Source organism: Hemiscyllium ocellatum, chromosome 19 (genome assembly GCF_020745735.1).
Source record: "Hemiscyllium ocellatum isolate sHemOce1 chromosome 19, sHemOce1.pat.X.cur, whole genome shotgun sequence".
NCBI classification, from domain to species: Eukaryota; Metazoa; Chordata; class Chondrichthyes; order Orectolobiformes; family Hemiscylliidae; genus Hemiscyllium; species Hemiscyllium ocellatum.
In genome coordinates, this window is record NC_083419.1 from 43062738 (window position 1) to 43079253 (window position 16516).

A 16516-nucleotide genomic window follows, 5' to 3' on the forward strand; every position below is an offset into this window, starting at 1 on the left:
ACAGATAAACTCATTCAAACATTTGGTATATTTTAGCCCACTTTCTGCTTTGGTCATTTAACATCTAAAATAGGAAAAACTGTGGATGCTGGAAATTTTAAATGCAAACAGAAGTTGCTGGAAATATCTAGCAGGTCAGGGAACGTGTGGAAGGAGATCTTACCTGATAACTATTTCCAGCACTTTCCATTTTAATTAACATTTACTAACTGGCAAAAATGTAAAATTATTTTTCTCTGTTCAATTCATATAAATGACAATAACACAAGCATTATACTAGCCAGTGTTCATGTAATATTTAACTATCTCTCAGCTTGTTTAGGTGTTGTAAAAGATCTCTATGAAAATTAACAAGCTCTGACAAATATTCAGAATATTCAAAAAGTACCACAAAAACTAATTTCATTTGTTGTTTGTGGAACCTTACATTGAAATTCATATCTACACAACAGAAGTGATCACTTTTCAAGAATAATTCATTAACTGCAAGGTGTTTCAAAGCATTCTGAAAATGTGAGCAGCATTGCTAATGCAGGTTCCTTTTATCTAAACAATAAACTCTTCAAACAGACACTAAAGAATGAAGTACTACCTACTGCAGCTTTGTATAACTGATTGATTATAGTTTCCGATTTCAAAACCTCGATTCAGTTGCATTTCCTTCTTAGTAAGGGTCAGTTTTGCAGAGACTAGATGTCTGTTCAAGAAGGTGGAATAAAAATTGACACTAGCAGGAAACTCATCTAATCCAGTAATTCAGGCTTCCAAACAACAGCAGCTTTTGAGAAATATCTGCAAGATCATTCCATAGTCTCAGATAATACTGGGCAGTGTTGATTTGGAAAATACAAGTTTTTTTAAAAATCAGTGTCCTCTTGCACTCCAAACCTCCATCTTGTCGTCTTACAAATCCAAGAATGTCAAAACAAAATATGTGCTTCTGAACATAAAATTAGATTCGGCAAAATTAAAAGGGTAATAGAAGACTGATTATGGATGTATTGAGTAAACAGGTAATATCAGCTGAGGGATACTGAATGTTGCGTGTTAGCAACTACTGCAGCTGTTGCTTTTTGATAGAGTCACAGAAAAACCTGAGTTTTCGAGGAAGTAGTTTCACATCCACAGAGACGGCTTCATAGTCTTCGTTATCTATACTGAAGAAACCTTGCGTTCCCTAAGAAGAAAAAGCGAAAATACTTCAGTCATTCAGAATGGATCCAACTCTCTTGTAAAAGAAAGGAGCAGGATATGCTTTAATCAATACACCTCAAGATACAATCTCATCCGTATATTTCAGCCATCCAGCAGTGGTCAATGCCAGACATTTTGAAGTTTTTCTTTATGGAGATGATTCAAGAGATTATTATCTTCTGATGTCTGATTGGCAGTTGAGCTATTATGAAAAGGAAAGACTTCAGTAAACTAAAATTTGAGAGAAATAATGGCAGTTAGGTTTCAACCTGTGAGAGGTCAATGGAATGTGAAAGATCATGAGAATATGAGGCTGAGATGTTGTTAGGCAATGTATTTCTATCCCCATTAAGCATTATATTTCTACCACCCCATCCATTTCCACATATCCTTAAAACTGTTATTAGTGAGGAGTAAGGCTTAATGCTATTGGGAGCTCAGGTTAATACTCACTACATTCTTGAAGTGAGATAAAGACGTGAACACACAGAACACACCTTATACCTTTTTGTTTGTTAAAACGTATGGGTCGAAAAGTGAGACCTTACCTGGGGTAGCTGTAGTTTACAGAAACTGGCTTGGAGAACTTGGCTGCCTTCAGGACACATCAGTGGATCTGTTAACTTCTGAGTCCTGTTAATGGTCGAGCAAGAAATGTGTGCAATCAGCCAAAACACCAACTGACAGACAGCTACACGATTTCTCACCTTATAACTTGTATGGAACAAAATGGAATAGTTTCTGATTCATTGTAAAGTCATTGCCAAAGGTCACAAGATTTACAAGGTAAACTATATGTGACTGAATACTGTGATTTTACAAAAGGAGATGGAAAAATGTTTATTTTCTAATTTTCCTTACTATTTTGGAACCATGCTTGATTTTACTTGCCTCTTTCTAACCAATGCGTTGCTGAAAAAGCGCAGCAGGTCAGGCAGCATCCAAGGAACAGGAGATTCGACGTTTCGGGCTTATGCCGCCTGGATGCTGCCTGACCAGTTGTGCTTTTTCAGCAACACATTTTCAGCTCTGATCTCCAGCATCTGCAGACCTCACTTTCTCCTCTCTCTAACCAATGACAGACCACCTTTCTAGGTGTTCCTGACAAATCTATAGGTCCACTTTACATAATTTATTGCTTTCAACAAAATTATGGATTAAGAAAGTTCACATTCACATATGGCAAAATAATGCGCAACTTCTTTAAATTTTAAACTCTTGACACATTGTTTTAAGTATGGTAAAGGATGATGCGAATTCAGATGCAAACTGAACCCTATTTTATATTTCTATCAATATCTCGGATTTCCATTGCACTCTGTTTCGTTCTGTCCTGGCTGTTTGTTTAAATTATTTAATTATGTCCAGATGATGGGTTCTATTTAATTAAACAGGAACCACTGCTTAAATGGAAAACATGTAAGTAGTTGCTCCTTTCTACTTTTCATCTAATGCTACATTTATTCTTTCATGTAGTGGAGTGAACGAGTTGATAACATTGTTCAGGATAAGGTGAGAAATGGAGGATGATTTACTTACATTGTTAGCTCTCAAGTATCTCAGCTCCTATGCCCCTGTGTTATGGGAAAATGCCCACCAAATACTGATGTGAAATTCTCAAAAAATTGATGTAGTAGTGATTTGCCACTGGTACATATTACCACACATTCTCTACACTGAGTTTTGCAAAAGAATCGGAAGCCAGGTTATTGCTTAATATTTATACATGGAATTTCAGGACTGAGTTCAGCCCCATATCCATCAGTGCAGAAAAAAAATCACAAGGCTCTGTAATTAGAACTGGGAAGGGGCAAGTACTTTTTAAAATAATGAATATCATTTATTGAAAAGCTTTAATTATTACTGTTTGTTTTATCGTAAACTTGGAGTTGCTATCAACAATGGCAAGGGAATGTTTCTAATACAAGATCTTCCAAAGTCTGAGCTCTGCATCAGCAAGTTATTTAATAAGTAAACGGGGGTCAATGATACTTACGCCGTAGCTACAAACTGCCGCTTGCTAATAGTATCTGGTTCTATACAAATGTTCATGGCATCTTCAGTACGCTGTAGAAAAGCAAAGAAACGTTTAGCAGGATCTCCCTTGCCCTAATGAATTGCTTATTCAAAGTTTGTCTGAATATCTTTGTCAATTAAATATATGGTAAGGCTAAGATGAATGTTACTGGAACACAAAGCTAGGAAATGAGACTGGTAGTACTACAGCTAGTAGAGAGCTGAGATCACAGCCTATGCATGATTGCTTCCATTCCCATTTCACATGAAATATGTCTGGATCCACAGGAAGCAAAAGTAAAACAGATGAAAATTGCCTATTCCATATGATTAGGTAGCAGCATCATTTGAGGGTAAAATTCAATGGACCAACAACTCTTTACTATGCAATTGAAGTTTCAGTGGGGTAGCATTTCAGGAGTGGTGACCATAAGACCATAAGTTACTCATAGATAAAGATAACAGCAGTCCTTGGGTAAAGGTGTTAAATTAGGGGAAAGCGAACCTACAACAATATTACACAGGAACTGCAGAGTGTTGATTGGAAGTGGCTGTTTGAGGGTAAATCCACATTGGACATGTGGGAGTATTTCAAATGGCAGTTAAGAGTTCAGGAATGACATGTTCCTATGAGAATAAGGAATAAGTCTGGCAAGTTACATGAACCTTGGATGACCAGGGATGTTATGACCTTGGTCACAAAGGAAAAGGAAGCAATGTAAGACCTAGAAGAATGGGAACTGACAAAGTCCTCGAAGTATATAAGGAAAGTAGAAATAACTTAAGCAAGGAATTAGAAGGGCTAAAGGGGATCATGAAAAGTCATTAGCAAACAGAGTTAAGGAGGATCCCAACGCTTTTTATACACATATAAAAAGCAAGAGGGTAACCAGGGAAAGCGTTGGCCCACACAAGGACAAAGGAGGGAATGCATGTATATAGCCAGAAGAGGTAAGTGAAGTCTTAAGCAAATATGCTGTATCAATATTCATCAAAGAGAAGGAATTGGTGGAGGATAATCTCAGGGAAATGAGTGTCGAATTTCTAAGCCAAGCTGTTATTAAAAAGAAAGAAATGCTGTGCGTCTTAAGAAGTATTAAAATAAATAAGTTCCCAGGTCTTGAATATTGAGGGAGGCAAGAGAACAAATTACTGGACATTGACAGACATCTTTGTATCCTCTATGGCCGCAGGTGAGGTCCCAAAGGACTGAGAATAGCTAATGTTGTCCCATTGTTTAAAAAGGGTAACAGGAATAATTCAAGAAATGACAGGCCTGTGAGCCTTATGTATGTGATAGGAAAATTTTTGGAAGAGATCCTCAAGGACAAGATTAAAAGTATTTAGAAGCAAGTGGTCTGATTAGCGATGAACAGCATGGTTTTGTGTGGGGCAGGTCATGCCTCACTAACTTAAATGATTTTTTTGAGAAGTAACAAAGATGGTTGATAAAGGAAAAGCAGTTGATGTTGTCTACATCAATTTCAGTGAAGTCTTTGACAAGGTCCTTCATAGTAGACTGGTACAAAAGATGAAGTCACATGGTATTGGGGTGAGTTGGCAAGATGAAATCAGAACTGGCTTAGATATAGGAGACACAGGTAGCGGTGGAAGGCTGCTTTTCGGAATGGAGGGCTGCAACTAGGATGTTCCACAGGAATCAGTGCTGGGACCTCTGCTGTTGGTGATCTCCATAAATGATTTGGAGGAAAACATAGCTGGTCTAATTATTAAGTTTGCAGATGAAACAAAGATTTCGTGGGCCAAAAAATGGCAGGTCAAGTTTAATCCAGACAAATCTGAAGTAATGCATTTTGGAATGTCAAGTAGAGATGGAAATTATACAGTGAATGACAGAACCCTTAGGAGTATTGATATGCAGAGAGATCTGGAAGTGCAGGTCCTCAGATCACTGAAGGTGGCAGCGCAGTTGGAAATGGTAATAAAAAAGGCCTATGACATGCTTGCCTGTATTGGAAGGGCTGAAAATGTGTTGCTGGAAAAGCGCAGCAGGTCAGGCAGCATCCAAGGAGCAGGAGAATCGACGGTTCGGGCATGAGCCCTTCTTCAGGAATCACTGAATTCCGGATATATTGGAAGGGGTATGGAGTATAAGGATAGGCTGATTATAAATTATGCTGTAGCTTTATAGAACTTTAGTCATGCCACACTTGGAATATTGCATACAGTTCACCACACTACCAGAAGGATATGGATATTTTGGAGAGGATACAGAAAAACTTTACCAGGATGTTGCCTGATATGGGGGATTTTACACTGGATAGGTTTGATAGACTGGGTTTGTTTTCACTGGAACACAGGAGGTTTGAGGGGTGACCTGATAGAAGTTTAAAAGATGTGAATGGCATGGATAGAGTGGAAAGAATGAGTTTTTTTTTCCCCATAAGACAGGACCAGAAATTAGGCCATTTGGCCCATTGAGTCTGCTCTGCCATTCAATCATGGCTGATAGATTTTTCAACCCCATTTTACTACTTTCTCTCTGAAACTTTTGATCCCATGGCAATCTGTTCTAAATAAACTCAATGACCTGGCCTCCACAGCCTTCCGTGGCAATGAATTCCACAGATTCACTACTCTCTGACCAAAGAAGTTTCTCCTTATCTCCATTCTAAAAGATCTTCCCTTTGCTCTAAGGCTGTGCCTTCGGTCCTAGTCTTTCCTGCCAATGGAAACATTTTCCTAATGGTCGTGCAGCATTCTGAAAGTTTTAATCAGATGCCCCCTCTCTTCCTTCCACACTCCACTGAGTATAGTCCCAAGAGTCCTCAAATGTTCCTCATATTAAGCCTTTCATTCCTAGGACCATTCTCATGAACCTCTTCTGGACCTGCTCCAGGGCCAATTCATCATTCCTGAAGTATTAGGCCCAAACTTGTCCACAGTACAGTAAATGTGGTCTGACAGAGCCTTACAAGGCCTCAGAAGTACATCCCTGCTTTTGTATTCTAGTCCTCTTGAAATGAATGACAACATTGTATTTGCCTTCCCTAAATACTGACTCAACCTGTAAGTTTACCATAAGAGAAACCTAGACTAGGACTCCCAAGTACCTTTGCACTTCAGACTTCTGAATTTTCTCCCCATTTAGAAAATAGTCCATGTCTCTATTCTTCCTACCAAAGTACATGACCTCACACTTTCCCATATTGTATTTTATCTGCCACTTCTTTGCTCACTCTCCTAACCTGTCCAAATCCTTCTGCAGTCTCTCTGCCTCCTCAATACTATCTGCACCTCCACCAACTTTGTGTCATCTGCAAACTTACCAGAATACTCCCAGTTCCTTCATCCAGATCATTAATGTATAAAGTGAAAAGTTGTGGTCCCAACACCGACCCTTATGGAACACCGCTAGTCACTGGCTTCCATCCTGAGAAGGACCCTTTTATCCCCACTCTCTATCTTCTGCCAGGCAGCCAACCTTCTATCCATGCTAGTACTTGGCCTCTAACATCATGGGCCCTTATCTTACTCAGCAGTCTCCTGTGCGGCACCTTATCAAAGGCCTTCTGGAAGTCCAGATAGATTGGCTATCTTTGGTCTAACCTACTCATTACCTCCTCAAGAATTCTAACAGATTTGTCAAGCATGACCAGGGTGGAGGGGTTAATTATTAGGGGACACAGGTTCAATGCAGGAGGAGGAGGGGTGGGGTTTAAAAGAGATGTGCAGGGCATGTTTCTCTCACAAAGGATAGTGAGTGCCTGGAACATGCTGCAAGAGGTGGTGATGGAAGCAGAGTGTCATCTTAGGATTTCCCAACTTTATAAGAACACCTTGCTGCAACCAATATCCTAGATAAGTCAAATCATGAGCAAGTAACTTCGTACACACCATTAATTTGTATAACAGTTTTCTCCCCACAAGCTTATAATCTCTACGATTACACAGCCAAGTTTCCAAATATGAAAATAATCTCTTTGATAAATTACAGTAAAATAGGACTAAATCAATTCTGCCATCATAGTCAGTTCCTGGCAGGAGGTACTGACAATAACTACTTGCATCAGTAAGAGATGTCCCAGCTGGTACAATGTCTTATGAGGTTTGTTGGGTAGATTTGCTGCAACAAATCATCTTTCTGATACTCGCCTACGTGCCTTACCAGCACTATGTAAGGAAGGATGAATTACTAATAAATCTCTAGCAGAAGAGACACATACGTGAGTAAGGGTAGTTTATTAATAGTTTCATTAGCCTAAGACTAGTTAAATACATTAATGCTATACAACTAGGTTTATGCTACATGGCATTAGACCATAGAACTGACAAACAATCAGTAACAAACTTGAACAACTACTTAGAATAGACTAGTTCCTCCCAAGCATATATAAGTAGGTGGAGTTGTTCCAAATCTTGAATGTTAACTCTTTTAGGTCAATTGCCTCATAACAACACTCTCACCTTAAGGTCTGTCTGCTTGTTGAGTGTGCTGATGGTTACTTCCACTGCTGTTTTCTGTACTTCCTCCCAGTGCTTTGGCTCCATTGGCATCAGCATCACTGTAGTCAGTTTAGGAATTTCAATGAAAACCCTGAGCACCATTTTTCAAAGACAAATTACTTACAGGCAGAATTATTTCATTCTCTTCCATTTTGTCTGAGTTGACATTTTCTGAACCCAGGGAATATGTTACACTCCCGTCCTGCATGGCATAGCATAGCACAGATGAGAAGGAAAAAGGAAGATGATGGAGTAATAAAGTCAGACAGCATGAATTCAGTTTCGTGACCTTTCCATGTTGCTGATCATTAGTGTCCATCACTGAGTTTCCACAACATAAACACTGATTTTTATTTCCTAATTTGGGAGATATAGAATTGGACAGCATAGGCACGGGCATTTCGGCCCGTATCTTAATGGAAAAGTAGGATCTAAATTGGAGCTTGCACAGGCAGGTGGGATTAGTTTAGTTTGGGATTATGTTCAGCATGGACTGATTGGACCATGCTGTATGACTCTTGCACTCTGCTGCTGCCAATGCAGTAGAGTCCTCAGAGGGTCAGATTTACATGGCAAAAAACTTTTACATTCATGTTACGGATCTGAAGTTATGGGTGGTGAGGGTTGAAGCTTCCAGTTTTCTTTTCATCACTTGGCTGACCAGGAACCACACCGGCTCTTAAAGTATGTCTTTGGCTTGTATTGAAAGAATTTATTGATTGTTACTTAACCACTGCCTCTGTTATGAACACATGCTCCTCGATCATCAAGTCCAAGGGTAGGAATCAAACCTGGAGTTTCTGGCTCAGAGGCAGAGCCATGTGTCATGAGATCTCCTTGTTAACACAGGCTATACCCTGGAGTATTTGAGTCTTGAAACTAAGTCAAATAGTTCAGGGTGTTTACATATTGAATAGCAAATACTCAGAATGAGCTCCAGACTGACATTTAATTCAGTGAGTTATGTACAGGCTGTCAAGCAGTAGTCAGGATGTGAGGCAGAAAATAAAATCAGAAGATAGAAAAGGCTTATAAGAAAAACACTGACAATGATTGTGGGAACTTCAATATGCAGATGGACCAGGAAAATCAGGTTGGTAGCACATCACAAGAAAATAAATTCATGGAATGTCTACAAGATGTTTTTTGTTGGAACAGCTTGGGCTGGAGCCCATTAGGGAATAGGCAATTCTGGATTTGGTGATTTGTAATGAGGAAGACTTGATTAGGGAGTTGAGGTGAAGGATCACTAGAGGGCAGCGACCATAATACGACAGAATTCACCCTGTAGTTTGAGAGGGAGAAGCTGGAATCAGATTAACGAAAATACAGCTGAAGAAAGAACTAGATTACCTCAGGCTCATCCGAGAGAACGAGATCTTTCTGGACAGGACCTTCAGCGAGGTTATTACATCGAACATACCAGAAGAGAGTGGAAGGGAGAAGACGATGAGGAAGGCAGAGGTGAAACAAGTGCAAGAAACCCCGGGAGAAGTACCTGTCAGGAACAGGTTGAATCTCTTGGAAACCGTAGAGACAGATATCACTGCCAGTCCGCGAGGCGGTCAGGTCTGCCAATCAGAAATTGGCGTGGAGGCAGAGCCGAGGAGTCAGACATCACACAGAGCCGTGGGAATAGGGGAGAGGGGTTTCCATAGTGAGAGGGACTTAAAGGGGTTTTTGCAGCAACAGGTGGGATTTGAGGATGGTGTGTTGCCTTCCTGGTGCCAGGATTAAGGACATCGCAGACAGAGTGCAGGAAATCCTCAAGGGCGAAGATGAAGAGCCAGATGTGATGGTGCATGCCAGCACAAATGACCTTGGGGAGAAGAGGAGGAACAGACTACAGCAGGACTTCAGAGAACTTGTAAGAAGTCTGAAAAGCAGGACATCCAGGCTGGTTACCTCCGGTTTGTTTCCAGTTCCTCGGGCTGGAGAGGACAGTAACAGGGAGATAATGGACCTGAATGTGTGGTTGGGGAACTGGTGCAGGAAGCAAGGATTTAAATTCTTGGATCACTGGGGTATGTTTAGCGATAAGAATAAATTACACAAGAGGGACGGGTTGCACCTTCATAGGTGGGGGACCAGCATTCTGGCAGATAGGTTTGCCACTGCAACACAGCTGCGTTTAAATTAAATAGCTGTGGGGGGGAGAGGAAGGAGGAACTGGAAGTTTAAGAAGGAAGTTAAAGGGAAAGTTAGAACAAGAGAAGTCAAGAAAGACAACGGAATCAATGGAACAGAAAACTCAAAAAAGGATCATGCTGTAAGGTCAAGTGAAATAGGGATTGATAGGAAAGTGAGGGGAGTAACAAATTAAAAATATGAATGTACGAAGCATTAGAAATAAGGTGGATGAACTGAGGCTCATTTGGAAATTGGCAGTTACATTGTTGTGGGGATAACTGAGTCGTGGCTTCAAGTGGATAGGGCCTGGGAAATGAATATTCAAGGTTATACATGCTATCGTAAGGATAGACTGACTGGCAGAGGGGATGGGGTGGCCCTGTTGGTAAGGAATGATATTCAGTCCCTTGTGCGGGGGGTACCTAGAATCAGAGGATGTGGAGTCCGTATGGATAAAGCTGAGAAATTCTAAGGGTAAAAAGACCCTAATGGGAGTAATCTACAGGTCCCCAAACAGTAGCCTGGATGTAATGTGTAAGTGGAATAAGGAGCTGAAATTGGCCTGTCGCAAAGATATTACTACAGTTGTTATGGGGGATTTCAACATGCAGGTAGACTGGGAGAATCAGGATGGTACTGGACCCCAAGAAAGGGAGTTTGTGGAGTGCCTCCGAGGTGGCTTAGAACAGCTTGTGCTGGAACCTACCAGGAGAAGGCAATTCTGGATCTGGTGTTGTGCAACGAACCGGATTTGATCAGGGACCACGAAGTAAAGGAGCCATTAGGAGGTAGTGACCACAATACAATAAGCTTTAATCTGCAGTTTGAAAGGGAGCGGGTAGAATCGGAAGTGACAATATTTCAGTTGAATAAGGGAACTATGGAGCTATAAGGGAGGAGCTGGCCAAAGTTCCATGGTACAATACCCTAGCAGGGATGACAGTGGAACAACAATGGCAGATATTTCTGGGTATAATGCAGAAGATGCAGGATCAGTTCATTCCCAAAAGGAAGAAAGATCCTAAGGGGAGGCAGGGGTGGCCGTGGCTGATGAGGGAAGTTAAGGACCATATAAAGACAAAAGGGCAAAAGTAAACATAGCAAAGATGAGTGGGAAATTGGAGGACTGGGAAGCTTTTGAAGAGCAACAGAGGATAACTAAAAAGGAAATACGCAAAGAAAAAATAAGGTACGAAGGTAAACTGGCCAAAAATATAAAGGAGGATAGTGAAGGCTTTTTTAGCTATGTGAAAAGAAAAAAAATGGTTAAGACTAAAATTGAGCCCTTGAAGACAGAAACAGGTGAATTTATTACGGAGAACAAAGAAATGGCCGAAGAGTTGAATTAGTACTTTAGATCTCTCTTCACTAGGGAAGACAAGAGCAATCTCCCAGATGTGGTAGTGGCTGAAGGACCTGAACTGAAGGGAATTTATATTAGGCAGAAGTTACTGTTAGGTCTGAAGGCTGATAAGTCCCCGGGGCCTGATGGTCTACATCCCAGGGTACTGAAGGAGGTGGCTCGAGAAAACGTGAATGCATTGGTAATCATTTTCCAATATTCTATAGATTCAGGATCAGTTCCTGCAGATTGGAGGGTGGCTAATGTTGTCCCACTTTTTAAGAAAGGAGAGGGAGAGAAAACAGAGAATTATAGACCAGTTAGTCTGACCTCAGTGGTGGGAGAAATGCTGGAGTCAATTATAAAGGATGAAATTACAACACATCTGGATAGCAGAAACAGGATAGGTCAAAGTCAGCATGGATTTATGAAGGGGAAATCATGCTTGACTAATCTTCTGGAATTTTTTGAGGGTGTAATTCTGGAGATGAACAAAGGAGATCCAGTGGATGTAATATACCCAGACTTTCAGAAAGCCTTTGATAAAGTCCCACATAGGAGGTTAATGAGCAAAATTAGGGCACGTGGTATTAGGGGCAAAATACTGACATGGATTGAAAAATGGTTGGCTGACAGGAAACGAAGAGTAGTGATAAACGGCTCCCTTTCGGAATGGCAGGCGGTGACCAGTGGTGTGCCACAGGGATCAGTGCTGGGACTGCAGCTTTTCACAATGTACATTAATGATATAGGTGAAGGTATTAAAAGTAATATTAGCAAATTTGCTGATGACACAAAGCTGGGTGGCAGGGTGAAATGTGAGGAGGATGTTAGGAGAATACAGGGTGACCTGGACAGGCTAAGTGAGTGGACAGATGCATGGCAGATGCAGTTTAATGTGGATAAATGTGTGGTTATCCACTTTGGTGGCAAGAACAGGAAGGCAGATTACTACCTAAATGGAGTCAAGTTAGGTAAAGGGGCAGTACAACGAGATCTAGGTGTTCTTGTACATCAGTCAATGAAAGCAAGCATTCAGGTACAGCAGGTAGTGAAGAAAGCTAATAGCATGCTGGCCTTCATAACAAGAGGAATTGAGTATAGAAGCAAAGAGGTCCTTCTGCAGCTGTACAGGGCCCTGGTGAGACTGCATCTGGAATATTGTGCGCAGTTTTGGTCTCCAAATTTGAGGAAAGACATTCTGGCTATTGAGGGAGTGCAGCGTAGGTTCACGAGGTCAATTCCCGGAATGGCGGGACTATCATACGCTGAAAGATTGGAGCGACTGGGCTTGTATACGCTTGAGTTTAGAAGGTTGAGAGGGGATCTGATTGAGACATATAAGATTATTAAAGGATTGGACACCCTGGAGGCAGGAAGCATGTTTCTGCTGATGGGTGAGTCCCGAACCAGAGGACACAGTTTAAAAATAAGGGGTAGGCCGCTTAGAACAGAGTTGAGGAGAAACTTCTTCACCCAGAGAGTGGTAGGTGTATGGAATGCTCTGCCCCAGAAGGCTGTGGAGGCCAAGTCTCTGGATACTTTCAAGAAAGAGTTGGATAGAGCTCTTCAGGATAATGGAATCAGGGGTTATTGGGATAAGGCAGGAACAGGATACTGATTGAGGATGATCAACCATGATCATAATGAATGGTGGTGCTGGCTCGAAGGGCAGAATGGCCTACTCCTGCCCCTATTGTCTATTGTCTAAAGGCAAGTACAAAGACACAGGGAGGAGCTATCCACAGTGGATAGGAAGGGGAGCCTAGCAGGGAGGACAGAGGAACAGCAATGGTAGGAGTTTCTGGAGGCAATTCAGGAGACACAACAGAAATATCAAAGGCTTTCTGGAAATCCAAATGGTTCAGATCCATTGATTCGCCTTTATCTAACTTGTTCATTAACTCCTCAAAGAATATATTTGTCAGGCATGACCTCGCCTTGATAAAGCCATGCTGACTCACCTCTATTTTACCAGGGATTTCCAAGTAGTCCACAATTTCATCCTTAATAATGGACTCTAAAATCTTATATTACACATTGTGACCAGCCAAGCAACGTATGGTGACAGTATAGCTACAGATTATGCATTCTCATTTCTCGTGCTAGAGGGTGTAAATCAAAATGAGAGGCAAAAAAAAAAATTGAGAAATGTGCTTCTCCTCAATGCATGGAATCACAATATTTACAGTTCCACTTGAAAACATACAATTTATTGCAAATTCATTCCTATGTGACTATGTCTATATGGTAAGTTGACAATTTCTTATTATAATCTTCTGATGAACAATTAAGATTTGGAACATTTGAGCATCTCACCCTCTTTAGGAGTGGCCCAGTATGATTCCAGTCTCCTTAATATGCGTTGCCATAGACTGGGCCTCGGTAATTTCTCTTCTGATGGCTCTGGTGGTCTCTCTGTGGGGCCGAGGTATGCAATGGAGGTCTGACGAGTCTGTGGCCATTCCTAAACAATGAACAGAGAAATATGGCTCAATTTAGAAGCCATTTTCACACTGTTGTCTCAAGAAACTTGATCCAAATTTTCAAATACAATTACATGAAAACAACAACTTGAATTTATACAGCAGTTTTAAGATAGTAAATTTCCCAAAGTGCTTCAGAGCAGCGTTTGCTCAGATAGAAATTGACAATGAGTCAAAGTTAGAGACAACAGGACTGGTGACCAAATGCTTGGGCAACAAGGCAATTTTAAAACAGCATCATAGAAGAAGATGAAAAGGAAAAAGACTCAGACGTGGAATTCCTGAGCTTATGTTTGAGACAGCTGAAGGCATGAACACCATCAGCAGAGCAAACTAAGTGGGAAACATGCAAAACTTTAAGAGATGGAAGAACACAGAGTACCAAGAGGAGGCTTCAGTCAAAACAATCAACAAGGGTCAGAGGGGAAATTGTATGCAAGTGCTGCAATTTTATTTTATATTTCTAAACTTCCTTCATACAATTTAGATTAGATTAGATTAATTACAGTGTGGAAACAGGCCCTTCGGCCCTACAAGTCCACACCTGACCCGCCGAAGCGCAACCCACCCATACATTTACCCCTTACCTAACACTACGGGCAATTTAGCATTCACCTGACCCGCACATCTTTGGACTGTGGGAGGAAACCGGACTACCCGGAGGAAACCCACGCAGACACGGGGAGAATGTGGAAACACAGTCTGTCGCCTGAGTCGGGAATTGAACCCGGGTCTCAGGCACTGTGAGGCAGCAGTGCTAACCACTGTGCCACCGTGCCGCCCACAAATTAGATTTATTTTTCTGTACTGGTGTGGTTTTTAGTTGTTCTGTTTTTGATCAATCAAATTCAGGCAAGGTAAGCCAAAACTAATGTACATCTATCTGTCTCACCCAGGGTTAAAACACCACTCATTTCAGTCAATGCAGCATCAACAATCAAGAGAATAAAGGTTGAACCAGTTCACAGAGTCATAGAATCCCTACAGTTTGGAAACAGGCCATTCAACCCATCAAGTCCACAACAACTCTCTGAAGAGCATCCCACCCAGACCCACCCCCTACCCAATCCGTGCATTTCCCATGGCCAGTAAGTTTACAGATGACACCAAAATTGGAGGTGTAGTGGACAGTGAAGAAGATTACCTCAGAGTACAACTGGATCTTGATCAGATGAGCCATTGGGGTGAAGAGTGGCAGATGGAGTTTAATTTAGATAAATGAGAGGTGCTGCACCTTAGAAAGGCAAATCAGTGCATGACTTATACACTTAATGCTAAGGTCCTGGGGAGTGTTGCTGAACAAAGAAACTTTGGAGTGCAGGTTCATAGTTCTTTGAAAGGAGTCACAGGTAGATACGATAGTGAAGAATTCATTTGGTATGCTTGCCTTTATTGGTCAGAGCATTGAATATAGGATTTGGAGGTCATGTTGCGGCTGTACAGGAGATTGGTTAGGCCGTTTTTGAAATATTGTGTGCAATTCTGATCTCCCTCCTACCAGAAGGATGTTGTGAAACTTGAAAGGGTTCAGAAAAGCTTTACAAAGATGTTGCCAGGGTTGGAGGGTTTGACCTGTAGGAAGAGGCTGAATAGGTTGGGGCAATGTTTCCTGACGCATCTAAGGTTGAGTGGTGACCTTATAGAGGTTTATAAAATCATGAGGGGCATGAATAGGGTAAGTATTCATGGTCTTTTCCCTGGAGTGAGGTAGTCTGGAACTAGAGGGCATAGTTTAGAGTGAGAGGGAAAAAATTCAAAAGGGACCTAAGGAGCAACTTTTTCATGCAGAGGGTGGTACATGTATGAAATGAGCTGCCAGAGGAAGTGGTGGAGGCTGGTACAATTATAACATTTAAGAGGCATCTAGATGACTATATGAATAGGAAGGGTTTCGAGGAATATGGGCCAAGTGCGTACAAATGGAACTAGATTAGGTTAAGATATGTGGTGAGCATGGATGAGTTGGACCGAAGGGTCTGTTTACATAGAGTCATAGAGAAGCACAGCATGGAAACAGACCCTTCCGTCCAACCCGTCCATGCCGACCAGATATCCCAACCCAATCTAGTCCAACCTGCCAGAACCCAGCCCATATCCCTCCAAACCCTTCCTATTCATATACCCATCCAAATGCCTCTGAAATGTTGCAATTGTACTAGCCTCCACCATATCCTGTGGCAGCTCATTCCATACACGTACCACCCTCTGCGTGAAAAAGTTGCCCCTTCAGTCTCTTTTATATCTTTCCCCTCTCACCCTAAACCTATGCCCTCTAGTTCTGGACACCCTAACCCCAGGGAAAAGACTTTGCCTATTTATCCTATCCATGCCCTTCATAATTTTGTAAACCTCTATAAGGTCATCCCTCAGCCTCCGATGCTCCAGGGAAAACAGCCCTAGTCTGCTCAGCCTCTCCCTGTAGCTCAGATCCTCCAATCCTGGCAACATCCTTGTAAATCTTTTCTGAACCCTTTCAGGTTTCACAACATCTTTCCGATAGGAAGGAGACTAGAATTGCACATAATATTCCAACTGCGGCCTAACCAATGTCCTGTACAGCCACAACATGACCTCCCAACTCCTGTACTCAATACTCTGACCAATAAAGGAAAGCATACCAAACGCCTTCTTCACTATCCTATCTACCTGAACCTCCACTTTCAAGGAGCTATGAACCTGCACTCCAAGGTCTCTTTGTTCAGCAACACTCCCTAGGACCTTACCATTAAGTGTATAAGTCCTTCTAAGATTTGCTTTCCCAAAATGCAACACCTCACATTAATCTAAATTAAACTCCATCTGACACTTCTCAGCCCAATGGCCCATCTGGTCCAGATCCTGTTGTAATCTGAGGTAACTCTCTTCGCTGTCCACTACACCT

General features: G+C 41.6%; 1 protein-coding gene across 1 annotated transcript in view; it reads right to left on the reverse strand.

Annotated features, from left to right (window-relative positions):
- Positions 1-423: 423 nt before the first annotated feature.
- agk (acylglycerol kinase) overlaps positions 424-16516 on the reverse strand; it is a 46668-nt gene continuing 30575 nt past the window's right edge. The window contains exons 11-15 of the mRNA XM_060839411.1: positions 13469-13616; positions 7639-7736; positions 3191-3261; positions 1743-1827; positions 424-1177 (exon numbers count right to left, since the gene is read on the reverse strand). Coding sequence (XP_060695394.1) covers positions 1055-1177; positions 1743-1827; positions 3191-3261; positions 7639-7736; positions 13469-13616 — 525 coding nt within the window. The 3' untranslated portion in view covers positions 424-1054. The remainder of the gene's footprint in view (positions 1178-1742; positions 1828-3190; positions 3262-7638; positions 7737-13468; positions 13617-16516) is intronic.